The sequence below is a fragment of the Patella vulgata genome, chromosome 8 (assembly GCF_932274485.2).
Source record: "Patella vulgata chromosome 8, xgPatVulg1.2, whole genome shotgun sequence".
Classification (NCBI taxonomy): Eukaryota; Metazoa; Mollusca; class Gastropoda; family Patellidae; genus Patella; species Patella vulgata.
The window spans coordinates 19,572,977-19,589,113 of NC_065886.2; the positions used below are offsets into that span (position 1 = coordinate 19,572,977).

Below are 16,137 nucleotides of genomic sequence, written 5' to 3' on the forward strand. Positions count from 1 at the left end.
GAAATCTGTGCTGTTTAGAGCCTCGAATACTGAACCGGTATTTTTATTTGTTCATTTCAGATAGTCTTAGAGATGGGTACTATGTTTCAGAAATTCCAGGGTTAAGGGTTTCCATCAACCAGTTGTTGAACAATCTAACATGACAGGGGTATGGCAATGCATACAAATACAACAAAGAAATTCAATCTGAACCATTCTCAGCTTTTGGTTTTCACCCGACTGTGTCTGTGTCGAAAATAAAACACAAACAAATGATTAGCTAATTTTATTAAATATTTACATAACGCTTGAATACAGTAATATCCCACAAGGTTAATTATGAACTCGATATCCGAAAATGAAATTTAACTCGGATCACGTTGTGCATGGTTTTCATTTTAGATGGTCTTGCATTTTAGAATACGTACACCAAAAATTAATTGTCATTGGCAGTTCCAATTTTAGCGCAAAGCACATTACGATACAGATTTTTAGTGCACGAGAATTCTCTGCCACCTGCCTGGTTACTCGTATTGCAGGTTTTGTCCCGTTGAATGAACATACAAGTTACCCCACATGATAGTGGAAACAAATGGAGTCGAAATATTTTGTTCTAATATCGCTCTATGCCCATAGTATTAAACTGATAAGACAAACTACCCTTTCGGCCATTTCAATAACCTCCCTGCATTCTTATGAGTGATAGCCGAAAAGCCCAAAACGAACGTTCCATTAGTACGACAAACAATTAGATCGTCGACGTCACCATTATTACTTTGCTGTTTGTTTATGTAATTAATCATTTTTTTTTTTTAAAAAAAAAGTGGTAGGTGACTCGACAGGTGACCACGCACTTGCCCTGAAATGAACGCCAAGGACGTAGCTGTCCTTTCAGCTATGCGACTGTACAAAAATTGAACAACCAGTATAGAAACATTATTGCTAAGTTGGCACTACTCTTCTCTCCATTCCCAACAGCAATTGTTCCCCAATTCAACTTAGCTTAAGCTATCGCAGTGACTCACTCTGACATGGATTGAAAGAAAACAACTAAATCTTATTTTCCAACAATTATTCATTCTTATACCCAACACAATTTATGCTTAGATTTTAGGGTTAAATAAAATTTCAAACACATGCTATTTCATACATCCAAATCTACCGAACGTTTTAGCTATGTTCTTGTAAGCCACCAAAATTGTCGGAGAATAAAAATACAGACGTGTCGGGCTATTAGAAATCTACTCTTTAGGAAGTGGTTATAATTATGATATGGTGTGAACCATGCAACCCGAAAGTAATATATAAATTTTATTTTATGTTTCTTGTAATTTAATAAATATTGTAGTTTTAAATAATTAATTAAAAGGACGTGTCCAGGATCCCCCAAAACCCCTTTCCTTTTTTTTATACGGTTTATAAATGGAAAGTGGAGTAAGGTTGACTTATAATTATAAATTTGAGGTAAAATTAAGTAAAAGACAGGGTTGACACATCCCCCGTAAACCTGATCAAATAAGACAAAAATGTGTCAGAAAATTTTGTGATCATTTATCAAACATCCAATACTGTCAATATGGACATATACAATACCAAAATAAACAGTATCACTTTAGTAGGTAAATGTGTATATTTGACGTTAGGTATCATAATAAGTGGTAACGGCTAACAGGTGTCTAATTAATCTAATTACGGGAGAAAAGAACGCACAAAAGTTAGCGAACTTGGCCAACGCAGCTTCTTAAACACAATTAGCGTACAGGTTGTGAAAGACCGAGAATGCCCTTCGTTCCTTTATACATAATATACATAATATAAATGATATAGTGTCATAGTGTTTCATTCATATACTATTTATCATAATAAACAAAGGTATATATTGTTACTGCCGACACGTTACCCAAGTGTGAAGGTGACAACTCACGAACCAAGTTTATGCATTCAAATATTCAACATTAAAATACACAATAAACATTGTTATATCTATATAGCAGGGAAGCACAAGGTCCCCCACACTGAATACATTTTTCATATCAAAATACTGAAGTGTATCGCGTTTTTTCTCAACTTTTTTTGTGTATATTTCAGAACAGTGAAGAGTCGGTTTGGTTACGTTTATTGACAATGTTATTCGATTCGTTGTGAATTTTAAAGAAACACAACTTGTCACAATAACGATGACAGTGCTGTTTATAGCTGAAATATTATGCCTGTTGAAGTTTATAAAGACACAACACAAGTTCGTTGATCACTTTCTATTGACTTTGTTTTGTCTCCCGCACGACACTGACTTCCACACTGTGCAAGAGACCGTATTGTTTTATTGCATATAGTGAAGAGAAAAAAAAATACTTAATATTGCTCCATCGATAAGATGCAAATTTGTCTTTTTTAATTATGTTGCCCTTCGTATCAGGGAGCGCGCAGCACATACATAAATATTATGCCAGACCTAGGAACAATTTTATTTAAACTTTGTTTTTGTTTACGAGACAATGTATGTGATTGAAATTACAAAATTTCAAAGCGAATATTGTCTGTATTGATATTTATGTTTTTAAAGGTACTTTGTACCGGCAACGGTGCCATCTTGTCAGCCATTTTATCATTAGATTCACTAGACGTGTCTTCAGGTTTAATAAAGTGCACCATATGAAGTTATTTTTTCATATCTTAAAAATCCAACCTCGATGCCTTTTCTTCATTGAAAATTTTACTTCTAAACAGCCAAGTTCAACCCTGTTTTCTCCTAAAATACTTACTGTCAACGCATAATTGCCCTGGAAGAAAAACGAAAACCAGGAGTCTGAGATTGGGAAAACATTTCATAGCCCCAGAAAAAATAGACTACTGTATCTACAATATACAATAAGATACGAAATAAAATAAATGAATTAAACATAACGTTTGAGACTAAAGGGGTTAATTTTCCTGGCTTATTTAAATGGAATGGGGGTGGGGTGGATGGCCGAATGGTTAGCACGTGCGTGCTGTATCATAAGGCCTGTCATAGAGTCAACTGGTGTGGTTTCGAATCCCCGGTTGTACGTGACAAGGAGTAGGGTCGCCTGTCCAACCTCGTGGGGTTTCTCCGGGTCCTCCGGTTTCCCCCCACTGCTAGACCCCTACGCGCAAGCAAATTATTAAAATAAAATTAAACCATGTTAGTCCCGATATGACCTAGTTTGTGTCGAGTGGACGTTGAACCCCATTTCTCTCTCTCTCTCTTAAATGGAATGTTGTAGAAAGTCTCATCAACTCTTTTGATACTAATACCAAAAATCGGGGTCGTTCACTTATCAGTAATTTGGTAATGGACGTGCATTAATATTAATTATCCCTTGAAGACAGTTGAAATTCCAAATTTACCAAAATGCGATTTGCGATTTTTGATATTGTCAACGTAACCACACAAGAAATTTAAAACGTTTAGGGTTAATTTTAGCTGTGGACAGATTCTGAAAACGCCCAAAGAATTGTATCATATACTTACATTAATTAAAGGTGCCGCGAATCCATGTATTTTAGGCACATTTACTGGTATCTTTTTAATGGAGAAATCTGTAGCTGCTACAGGACAGTGACACTGTATACCATAACCCCACAATGATCGTGGGCAACCCGAAGATTCATATTGTTCAAATCTTGCACAGATGTTGTCATATGTACTACAATATCATTAAAGATGACAATTACTTTCAATCAAATTTACATAAAAGTCAACATGCTACGCTAGAGGGAACCAAGAAGGGGTTTGTACATCATGTAAACATTTTGTTCACAAATTATAGAATCATATGCACAAATACTAATATGTAAAAGCTATGTACGGAATAACAAAAACAACGTCGTCAATCTCACTATCCATTTTTCTAATAAGGTTAAATCAGAATTAATAAGATTAAGAAAATCTTAGATTTACTGAATGTACCACTATACGTTAGCTTCCGTTGGCAATGTTGAGCTATAATAATTGTCGTATTACTACGACATTCTCTTGTGGTGCTTTCAGATATAATTTGGCTACGACCACAATACGAGATTATTATAGACCCGTCTTTAACAATGGTACTGGCTGATAGCGTAGGCTAGGAGTGGGCTTATGGGAAAGCCAGGAATGCTTATAGGCCTACTGAATCCAAACTGTATATGCGTATCTCTAAATAATATAGAAACATTTTGCTGTTTAAACTTAGTAATAAACGAAAGTGTCATAACGTGTTTTAGAACATAGCTCTACAGGAATAACTTACCAAGATCCAATGTAACTGTTAATACAGGGAATCATAAAGGGAACGCCAAAGAAATATTTTGTGATGCTAATTTCCAGAGATAATCTTCTAGGAAGATCGTAGGTAATGTTTCCACTCAAAGACACGTACAATGTTCCTGGAATAATAATTGGCATGGGACTGGCACTGACTTGAGTGAAGTATATCGGTCGATTGGGATTTGTACCTGAAAGACAAAACAGATGAAGGCGTCTCAGTACAGATATTTTGACATTTTTATTTCTGAACAAGGACAACTACAAATTGCACATGATTGCTCACTTGACCATCCATTCTAATTGGAAATGTCTATGTTATCAGCCTCCCACCCTCCCTGTAATAAATAAATACAGGCCATGAGACTACCTGATGTACTTTAAAGTAGCCAAGTTTCTAACGTAGTATCATCCAAAGTCTTCGACATTGAAAACACGAATTATTTGTCAATTCAAATCAACATTGATGTTGTGATCGTACCGGGAAAAGATGGGCTTCTGATATCCAATATTTAGGACAAAAAAACCCATTTTACCATTGGTACACGAAGAACAAGGCTAGACATATTCAAAATGTCATGTCAAACGGTGTCGGCATATTCTTATCTGGAGAGCAAGCGCAATAAATTTTATCGATGTAGACTGGAATAACCAGACGCTAGAGATTGACATTCGATTGAAACTTCTGGCGTATTTCGCCTAACATAACTGATTAATGTTTTACATTAAAAACAGAAACGACTGAATGTAAATCAGTTTACATACATCCATATTACATTATTTTATGCGTTGCGACCCATTTGTGTCAATTTCTAGGTCCCAAATATTAACGCTTTAGCTCCTTTAATGAATCTTATTAAATACCCAGCTTTCTACCAATCTTCAAAATGTCGACTGGTGTTTGCTCATGATGTGTCATGGCCGCACTAGTGGCACCGCGAGACACGTTTTCCTTTCAATTTCCGAGACCACCCGACTTGAATAAATTGAATTTATTTCAAATTTGTTCATAAATGTGTGAATAAATGCCACCTATAGTCCTATACATAACAAAATGCTTGCCCGTGAATGTATTACATTAAACCCTGTACCAATTTTATTACCAAATGTTAAAAAAACTTAAAGGCTAACAGTAATTGGTATTCGCCTACCACCTAAAAACTTTGGTTGACTAATAAAGAGATTATAAAAGGTCAGAAACTGTAATAACACGATATTGTTTATAAGGGTAAGTATAAAATAGACCATTAATACGCTCGGGCAATATCTGGTCTCAATTTTCACAAAAATGTCGTTTACGGGCCATTAGTGAGGAAAAACGTCGAAAATCGACCCCGTGACTCTTCGCGACAAGACGAAAACGGAAATGTTGACGGTTTTGGCGGAGAGCAGACGACCTCGAATGAATCGTAGAGTTTCCACGAATGTTGACGATCAACGCCCATTTCCGAGCCCCCATTCCTTCCCTACCTTTCATAAATAGAAATAATTACCACACAATTCCTGCTATAAACGACCCAACCCTGACTAAAAATATCGTGTTCTTGGCAATATATATTTACTGTAAAAACTCACAAATTGCATCGAAAAACTTGATGAAAAATACTCCAATTGAGAAACCTTAGAAACCTGTTATAGAAAATTGACCGTTATACATCCCAAAATATCAAACAGAAATCGGACTAAATTATAGGCACCCGACCATTCACAGCTGCTAAGTAAATACAGATACATAAAAATGAAGGTGTAGAGTTTGTGTAATGTCAGCTATAATATATATTTTGTAAAAAATGTACGCATGTTAAATAATATGCATTTTTCTCGTAATCAAATTGAAAGTTCATCAAAACTGTGTTAGTTTGCTATTGTATTTAATCTAGTCATAATATGTGTCATCAAGTGTAAAATAATGTCTCATTTTGTTTTAAATTTAAAGGCTTGACAAAATATGCCCAATCGGGTAACTAGACAGAGTTTGGTCAAACTAGCAGAGACATTCTCCATCAGAAACACGACTACACGACTCACAGTGACCCTGGCACCAGGGCCAGATACATGAAAATTATATTAGGAAATGATATGTGTGTACAATTATTGGTAGCGATCATGAAATACGTAGCTTTGAAAAGCAGTCAGACATGGGGGTGCGTCTTTACCTACTTTATTGTCAATAAGTATTAATGGATTTATCAAAATTACTTAAGACAATATTATTGATAGTTATGAAGAAATGTTTAATATTATTGCAAGGGTGTTAGACAATGAGATGCTTTCTCTCCTAGACTATTATCATTAAACAAAAATTTAAATTGGTTGAACTTCTGGATATCGATATGTTGAACCTTAACTTCGCCAATTTTTTACACCCTCGTCAAATATTAAAACTAACAAAAAATAAAAAAAAAATTTTTTTTGGACATTCTGAAAGCATTATACGTCTGATGTTCTTTTTGCAAATAAACACAATATACTGGAATAGGTGCGTTTTTCATACAAAATTAATGATGGACAAAGTTGCCAAAACGAAGTTGAATAAGGAAATTAAGGTTCATTAATTCTGTAGTTAGCTGTACAAAGGTATTCCATTTAGTCCTTCGCTTTGATATTGTGCAACGTTATGAAATTTATAGTAATATTATCCGGTCGACCATGAAATACTTTGATAAAATAACCATAAACTACTTTTAGATACAGATTAAACGTAAATAAAGGAGAAACATTAAGTATTTTCGCTGTGGTAGATTTATTATTATTACTATATTATAGGTTTTATATTATAAAGATGACGAAGAAGAAGGCGCGGTGATGGGAACAATATTACATAGATTATTATATACATATATTAAGCTTAAACTTGGTTTCTTTCATTATGGTTTAACGATATCGCCATTTGCATTTTATTAATAAAGGTTATAAAGATGAATTCGATTATATTCTATCTTGATGGAATAATCACGTTTATTAAGAAATATAACTTGCTTGAATTGAGTTATCCAATAACACAATTAGTGACGGAGAGATATATATTTTGTTTAGATTAACACAAAAAGTATCTACAAAAACAGGTCACTTTATCTGGTTTATAAAAATTTAAGAACATGTTAATATAACCGATATAAGGGTCATTGCAGAAAAATAGGACGTTAACCCGCATTTCATTTCATTAAGGAATCATATTATGTAACTCTCAAGGATTAAACAATTTAATAGACTGTATTCGAATGTAATCCATTCATCAAATTTTGCACAGAGTACAAAAACTAGTGCTTCAAAAGATACGATCATCTTTTAAATAACATGACTGTCAAATCATTAGCTGCAACATAGCAGAAAAATTTCATGTAACACCCTAAATGCGGTAACCTTTAATCTCATAATCAAAACAAATAGGTGAGTTTTTCATGCATTCGCCCAGGCGATCTAAAATACAGTTTTTTCTATGTTTCGAATTCCCCAGATCAAAAAAGACCTGCAAAATGCCCTACACTTTGTAAAATAATAATGGTCCAGACTTGTCATTCGCTTAGCCAATGACTCAATGGCACGGCCATTAACACCTTTTTGACTACAATGCTTTGGCTGATAACATTTGTTTTACTTTCCGATAATCTAAATTGTTCTTTTAAGAAAAAGGTCCAGCATGATAATGACCCGCAACATGACATACGGTCACGGCGTTGCCTAAATAAAGATAAGTCTGGAAAATTCTTATTGAAACATCCCATGAATTCGTTTTCTATAATAAAACCGGGGATCTCAAATTTTAATTAATGTCAGTTAGGAATCGCCTGGTAATAATTGATCGAGGAAATGTTTTGCGTCTTGTCTTTGAAACCAACCGTCTATTTGAATGGTTGTCCAATGCAGTTCTATATATTGAAAGACATAGTGTTTTAGCTATAAAAGGCAAAAGGCCAAGCTAAGCTATCTTGGTAAAAACTTCTACATTGACTCCAAAATGTCTGACTCTTTCCGTAACCTGTCTATGGCTGCTTCGAAAGTCAGAAAGACGAGTTCCCGCTTTTGTCAGTTTCTGGAGCATCAAAGGATTAGAGAATGCTCACTAAACAACCGTATCGACAGCAAAGATTACATATTTATATGTCCAAAGTTCTGTCCAAAACAACTTATCGACATCGCATGGGGGCGATTTTTAAAAAAATATCCGTTCTTGGTAGATATGTGCATCTTAGGGAAGGTAAATGATTAATCGAAAAGTGTATCATGTAAGTTAAGCCGGAACCCGAACCGTCGAGAACAAAATTGCTTGGGTTCCCTGACTCTTCCCTATAGCGGCCAACCATAATAATATCAAAAAGGCAATAACGATCAATCCATTAAAGCAGTTGATCGCAATGTAGGGGATGTTGAATCACTTGCAAACTACAATTTGTGCGTTAAACGAGATGTCAGTCTAAATGGTCAAGTTTTGTTCAGTATTTACAAAGATATGATGAATTGAAAATTTTCCCAGCATTCGTCATCTTCTCCAGACGATAAAACCACGCGCCATCTATAAGAGGCCTTGACATATTTTGATAGGACTTTTTAATCCAATTGTATCCAAGTAGAGAGATTATCGACCGTTGATATTATGGCTTTGTTTTCTTCATGTTAAATATTGAATTTAAACATATTATGGTGTGGGTCAAGCCATGAAAAACTGATTGATTGTTTTGACTGGAAATATGTGGGTTAAATTTTCTAAAAAAAAGAATATTATGACATCTCATCATGTTTATGACACCTCGGCTTCAGCACTAGTTGTAACTCTTGTTTACACCCAGGCCCGGCGGAGTGTGTGTGGGTATGTCTATGTGATTTTTCGTACAATCAGTGGCCATAATCCAGGAGTATCGACAGGAACCGAGATCTCTGGATTATAAACATACATTGTAAGTTTCATCAAAATCGGATAAAAATTATGACCTCTAGTGGTCCACGACCTTGTTATTATTATGCATATATTTGTTCAGTTCAGCATCACAGGAAACCATCATCGACTGCGTTTTCGTGGTAAGGGATTTCGAAAAGAATTAAAACTTCCCTGCTGAGTAATTTCATTAGCCAGAAATCGCTCAGAAAGCATCTGCGACGATCTAGAGCCCCAGGAGAGTCGGGGGCCTAGGCGGCCCCGAGACCCTCGCCTAAAGTCGGATGTTGCCCCCCCCCCCCCTCCCGCATTATGAATTGCTTCCGCCGGCCCTGAATGTTAAGATGCCCGACGACAGTTTGTATTAATGATACTATCTTAATACACGAATCAATCAGAGGATTCGCTTCAAACAGTAGTGTACCTATAAGGGCAATCTGATTATTTCGTTTCGTTTTTTTATACTTTCGATGGCCTACACCACATGCCGATCTAACAAGTTGTACTCGAAGGTCGTGTCAGGGGTCGTACGAGTGGCTTTTGACTCTATGACGACAGACATTGATTAATCAATCAGCGTTGACGTTTCTAGTGGTTTACCGACAGTTCCGGGAATGGCACACCAAGACGTCGCCGTAACAGACCGTTTCACTTCAACGAAAACACCGGTATTATAACAACTCTTCCAGATCCTAGTGCAGTAAAGACAAGTAAAACGAAATTTTGTTTTCATCAGATTGCTATAAGGGAGAAGGGCACAGCAGCGCTACGACTTCCTTTTTTTTCAAATTCCAGCTCTCAAGGTTTTTTTTACGTGCACGCCAACGCGTCACCGCTGTTATCTGCCGGACCCCCTGTCCTGGACCACTGATAAGGACAAACCACAAAGGGAAATACCGAGTCACTTTCTCGGTCAACCCCGAGAAGATTCGGTCTGGTTTCAGTTTTATTATAACTGCCATTACGCTGTACCAGGCACCACTTTGGGTCAGCTGTATTGAAAAAAAGTTTTCTGACACAATTTTTTTTACTTTTTTGTTTAACAGCTTAAAGGGGCTAAACCTCTTACTCAATATTATCCATGATATTCGAAACTGAAAACACCAATTAGAATTTAGTTCTGGTCCGTTACGACAATATTGATGTTGTTATTTTACCATGAAAATATCGGTTCCTCATTTAAGACACAGTGAACGTGTTCAAATCAGTACACGAGTCGTGTATTTGTAATGAAAAAGGGAAAACATATTCAAGAAGACAAAGCGGAAGTAATTAAAAATGGCTGAATCACAAATACAGGCGCGGATTTAGATGGGGGCGACCCCGCCCCGCTCTATGAGACCAATTAAGCGCCCCCCCCCCCATGAGACAAAGTCCCCTCAGACTCACTCCAAAATTACATTTTAATCGGACATTTTTTCTGCGCCTACGGCGCTAAAAGCTCAATTACATAAATATTATACGTAGCTGTCTGAAATTTTTGTAATGTAAAAGGGAAAACATATTCAAGAAGACAACGCGGAAGTAATTAAAAATGGCTGAATCACAAATACAGGCGCGGATTTAGATGGGGGCGACCCCGCCCCGCTCTATGGGACCAATTAAGCGCCCCCCCCCCCCATGAAACAAAGTCCCCTCAGACTCACTCCAAAATTACATTTTAATCGGAAATTTTTTCTGCGCCTACGGCGCTAAAAGCTCAATTACATAAATATTATACGTAGCTGTCTGAAATTTTTCGCGCTTACGGCTCAAGCTACATAATACGTTGCTATCTGAAATTTGTTCACGCCTGCGGCGTTCGATTCAATTATAGCATCATTCTTCCTCCACTCCTCTGTGGTCTTTTACTATCATATTCACGGTTATAGTGAACCGCCCACTTAGTAGTACCACTAGTGCGTGGGGCGACAGACTAAACAACAACTTTTGGTCTTCGAAGGAATTATTAGTGAGCAGAAATACGCACATGTATCTGTTATCAATCGTCACTTCAGTCAGTTATATAGAGGGATAACTCGTGTTTTCGTTTTGCGTTCGTCACTTCCGATTGTTCAAGCATTGATTACGCATCTATCGTAGCAATGATCTCTATGATAAAATAATATTTGGAACGTGTTTAACCAGTTCTATCACATATGTGATAATGACTGGTAGCAATATTGTCCTTTAACTCTCACAAAACAGGCGGGATTAACGGGTAGATCTCAAGATTCTGTCTCATTGACTCCCATTTCTGATCCTCTCGTTGACAAAAATTTGGTCCAAGCAATAACATTAAAATCCAGGATATTGACTCAAATTTTCAAAATTTTCTCAGAGGGACAACCCTCCCCAGCTCCCCCCCCCCCCTTCAGGTTGTTCAGTGTTATAGTCACTTCTCTTCGGTTGACAGAAATCAATAACAAAATCAATAACAACCATAATGTAACACGAACTTTATGTCAACTTGAATAACGATCGGCAAACAACTATATGGACAATACGATCTACGTTCTACCGGGGCGCTCTGGCAGTGGTTCGATCACTGCATTGGCCGAGAAAGTTCATCCAGATTTTCCGGCGTGGTTCCCCGTTGTCAGTGATGCAGGACTGAGGGCCTGACAAGGACAGTTGTCTAGTCATTCGGATGAAGCGAAAAACCGAGGTCCCGTGTACACATTGGCGTGCACGTAAAAGATCCCTTGAAGTTGGAATTCGATATAAGAGTAGGCCGTAGTATCGCTGTCCGGGCAAAAATTTCCCTTATACCACACAGTATGGCGTATGCCCGTCTTCATTAGCCCAGTTCGGAGCAAAACAGTACGACGTTAAACCCCATTTTATTTCATTTTCTCGCTCTAGCAGTAATTTGTTGACATTCATTGGAGGGTGGGATTGTGGATGGCGCCCTAAATTTGGAATCGTCCCCTATTCACAGCTTCTAGATCCGCTACTGCACAAACGACAAAATAATAATAAAAAAACTCGTGGAGAATAGACTATACAGGGGCAAACGACTGTTAATTCGCATGGGCTTTTAGACCCATTTTCGCCTATTTTAAGGTTTCAAAGAATAGAGCCATAGGCCCTTTAAATATGCTTGATGTATATTGTGTTGTCTTTTTTCGCTTTTTTCGAGAGCCTTGTCTGCAATTGATTCAGATGCTTAAATCGTTGATACATATCGGTTACCCCAATATAATTAGAAAATTGGCCAATGCAGTCAAGGTATTATTAGATTTATGTGTATTTTACAAGTGTTGAAAAGTGAATGAATCGGGTTTGGCGTATTTCCCATTTTTAGACTGGCATCCGTTTATTTTTATTGTGGTCATGTATGCAATACTATAGAGGAGAATTTAGCCCGAACAGTGTAATTTCCGCCTATTCTTCCCATCCTGACTCAATCTGTTTCACAGACGATTACGAAACTAAATGTCAATGGTAGAAAAGTCGAAACTGCTCAAGAGGGTCTGCATTGTTGTGTAACAAACGAACCACAACAAAACAAATCGAAAACAATGCCAACCTTGTTTTGACGGAAAATTTTACGAAACTACGTTTCTAGAATAAAATTCGTCAAAACAAATTTGTAATTTATGTTTTGGTATTTCTGGTATTCCATTGAAGTAGATCTATATTAAAATGTGGAGGTGGGCGTCTTATCGCACGAGTCTTTGATAAAAACAGATCTCAGATCTCAGAGTCTTTAATAAAAACAGATCTCAAATCTCATCACTTGCTGTGTTAATGATTGTGTTTAAGTAGATCTCCCGCCGAATATCTTTATATTACATATTATTACGTGCTTGTTTTATACTTTGATCAAATACTCGCTCAAACAGCTCCAAGGTGGTCTTTCTATGTGTTTGGAAGATAGTTTATAATTTTAAGGAAACAAAATCATTCGTCGCGTACGCTTTTTACGCGTCGTTACAAAGTTTATCGAAGGGAATCTAAAAGCGCACCTTGTCCATCTTTTGGTCCTTGCACCCGACTTTTTTATTTTCAGCGCATATCTTGGCAACATTTCAAATAGTGTATTCATTAGAAATATATATTGACACGCAGTCGAAACTTATATTGTACGGTATCGCGAATGTTCGCGGACGTTGTGCGAACTACAGAGGTGAGTGGGCTATGAGAATTTGTCGCGAACCTTCCAAACGTTGCTATAAAGGCCCAGTTATTCGTCGGTTAACAGGACAGTTACACATCGTACTAGCTTATATCTGCTTATTGATTTCTGGATTAATTGCGTTACATGAATGCCCTGGGTTATAATTTTTTCATTCATCCATTAATTCATTCATTCAGTATCCGTGTATTTATAATGCGAGTAATTCATTCCCAAGCGTTTCATCTGATCACCGTGATGAAATCTTTATCGTCTAATGTAAATGAAAATAAAAAATAAACAGACTTATATAGACAGACTAAACATAATAAACATTGTATACAATTTTTTCTTAGCAGGGGGGTGTTTAAAAAAAGGTTGCTTTATTTTTTTTTTTACGCAGTTTTCTTTTCAAAGCGATAAAGACGTCCGACGTTTTCACTAGTGTAAAAATCTTTAGAAATTTGTCTTCTTCCATAAGCATCAATATAATTATGACAGTTTTATCGTGAATGGACTTAGAACAAACGCGGTACTGTATATAGTGTCGAACCTTTAACAAAGCCATCTCAGTGTAGGATGGCCTTAATAATTCACAGGTAAAGCGAGAAGAATTGATAGTATTATAGAGACATAGAGTTGAACTGTGGGTGGCCTTTTCGGTAGTGTATTACTTTACTATTATTGTTCACATAAACTAGTAAACTTGGCTGATAATATAAATCTGTTTGTGAGACAAATTTGATTTAAGAATTACCTAGATCTTCGTGTATATATAGACCGACTAACCGCAATCATGTGTATGTATTGTTATAAACTCATTCTACCTGAGAAAATCTAATATGTCTATATGAGTAGGAGGAACGGCTACTCGCATCATTGGACCTTAAGAGAGAAAGGAGCATGTCGCCTAAATGAAATTCCTAACTTTGAAATGACGCAAATCTATAATGATACATTACTAAAGGATAAAATATTTAAAATCATTCAGTATTAGGTATTTAATTAAAATTCTCAAAATTTAATGAAATGTAAATACATGTATTGATTCACTCCCACATAACCCAATCTTTTTAATGAGTTGGATAAATAAAATAAGTCATATCGAACTTGCCACTGCGTGGGTTGGGGGGGGGGGGGGCTCTGAATAATATATCATTTTTTTCGTGTTTAGCTTTTACCTTTATATACATGTAGGTCTACCGTTACATTGCCAGGCGTTGGCGTGTCAGAAGCCACTACCAATTGTCTATGATGTCCTCAATTTTTAATGAGAGAAATAAATATATAGATCTATTCATACTTACCACAATCAGAAAATTTAAACATATTCTTTTCTCGCTTTTTACGGGCTTGTGTCACTTCAAAGCACCAGATAAACACTACTGTCATTGCCAATAACCATTTCATATAAGAAGCCATTATTTTTGTCTCTTATCAATAGTCTATTTCTTCTTTTTTAGGGTCACTCAGATATAACTTTCTTTAACAGTTTAAAAATTGGTTGGTTTCCATTTTCAGAAAATGTTGTCATAGTGTTATTATTTCAGTTATCCGTATAAAAAGTCGCCATCTTAAATTTCCAAGATAATAAAATACAGCTTTTCCCACTAAACGCACAGAGCAGTTAGACGCACAAAGTTTTATTCAAATTAACGGAAATAAAAAAGATATAGCTTACAACTTTTATAATTATCTTATCAGAAATAATCCCGCGCAGAGCAGCCGGTCACTGTTTTTTAATATTAATTTTCGGAAGTTTCCTAAACTAGTGTCGCACTTGCTTTGTTGAATGCACGTACACCAATTCATATAAAGTTAAGTTCTAAATCATCTCAAACGTCAGGCCCTGCTGCCACTAAAACTGATTAAAGTATTAAGGAATGGGGGAGAGAGCTGCCGTTTTATACCAGCGATACACCTTTACCGCACACGACGACGTCCTCCTTGCTAATTCTGTTTTGTCATTACTTGAAATGAATTCACTCAGGTGATTGTGTGTTGATTATGTTTATTTTTTCAGTTCTCAAGATTGTTTCAACGTTTTTCCCCAATCAAACTTTACCTTTCATTGAGAAGAGATGATATATTTCTGGAACTTAATCGATCACCAAGAAATCTTGCTAATTAAAACACAGCCCAATATCTCCCTCGTTCTCTCTTTTCACCATTCTTCTTGATTGTAAAAGTTGACAAATTGCTTTTTATGGATACCTCCCAGAGTTTGCGGATCAAGATCAGCTAAATCACTTTGCTAATTGTTTATTACTTGTTCGTAAAATAACACAGTTTTTACCACAACTTCTTTCACTGCCAGAAATTGAGGAAAAGTTCACAAATCTAATCACCCGAAACGTAAACGTTTTTCAAAAGAAAACAAAACTCGTTTTTTTCTTTGAAACTCCAAGTTGCGTCTAAATAAATCTTTCGAGTATTCTTTCTTGTTGAATTTTCTTAAAGCGAAAAAAACAACTTTTGGTCGATCGTCAAAGAAAATATACCTATCAAGAATTTGTATTCCAATTTTGATTGATATATTCCATAGATTTTTGTATAAAATTAAACAATACAATTAAGGTTAATTTTCCCCTAGATTCCTATACCTCCCGCGAATAATTCCTAGTAGTTTAGTACACCACGTTATCATTAAACTAAGGGGATACGTGTTATAGCTACCGGTTTTTGCGATAAGTCGAATCCATCAGTGGTCACTTCGCCATACAATACTCTACTCGACTATACGCTATATGCCTTCTACACATTGCACCAAAAGACCACCCACATCGACCTACGGTATGCAGGCGGTTGTATAAGGGTTTTGAATGAAACTAGCGAGAGAGGATGAATGGCCGAGTAAATTTGGGGGATTAGGATACTCTAAACTCTTGTCTCAATTGTTTATAGCTCGTAAAATGTCAG

The 16,137-nt window shown here is 36.3% G+C and overlaps 1 protein-coding gene across 1 annotated transcript; it reads right to left on the reverse strand.

Annotated features, from left to right (window-relative positions):
- Positions 1–322: 322 nt before the first annotated feature.
- Positions 323–14,610, reverse strand: LOC126830494 (ganglioside GM2 activator). The gene is made up of 4 exons (XM_050560882.2): positions 14,526–14,610; positions 4,233–4,437; positions 3,473–3,647; positions 323–2,759 (listed from the first exon to the last, which is right to left on the reverse strand). Exons 1-4 carry the CDS (start codon positions 14,608–14,610, stop codon positions 2,646–2,648), a joined length of 579 nt encoding a protein of 192 aa, XP_050416839.1. The 3' UTR covers positions 323–2,645.
- Positions 14,611–16,137: the final 1,527 nt, after the last annotated feature.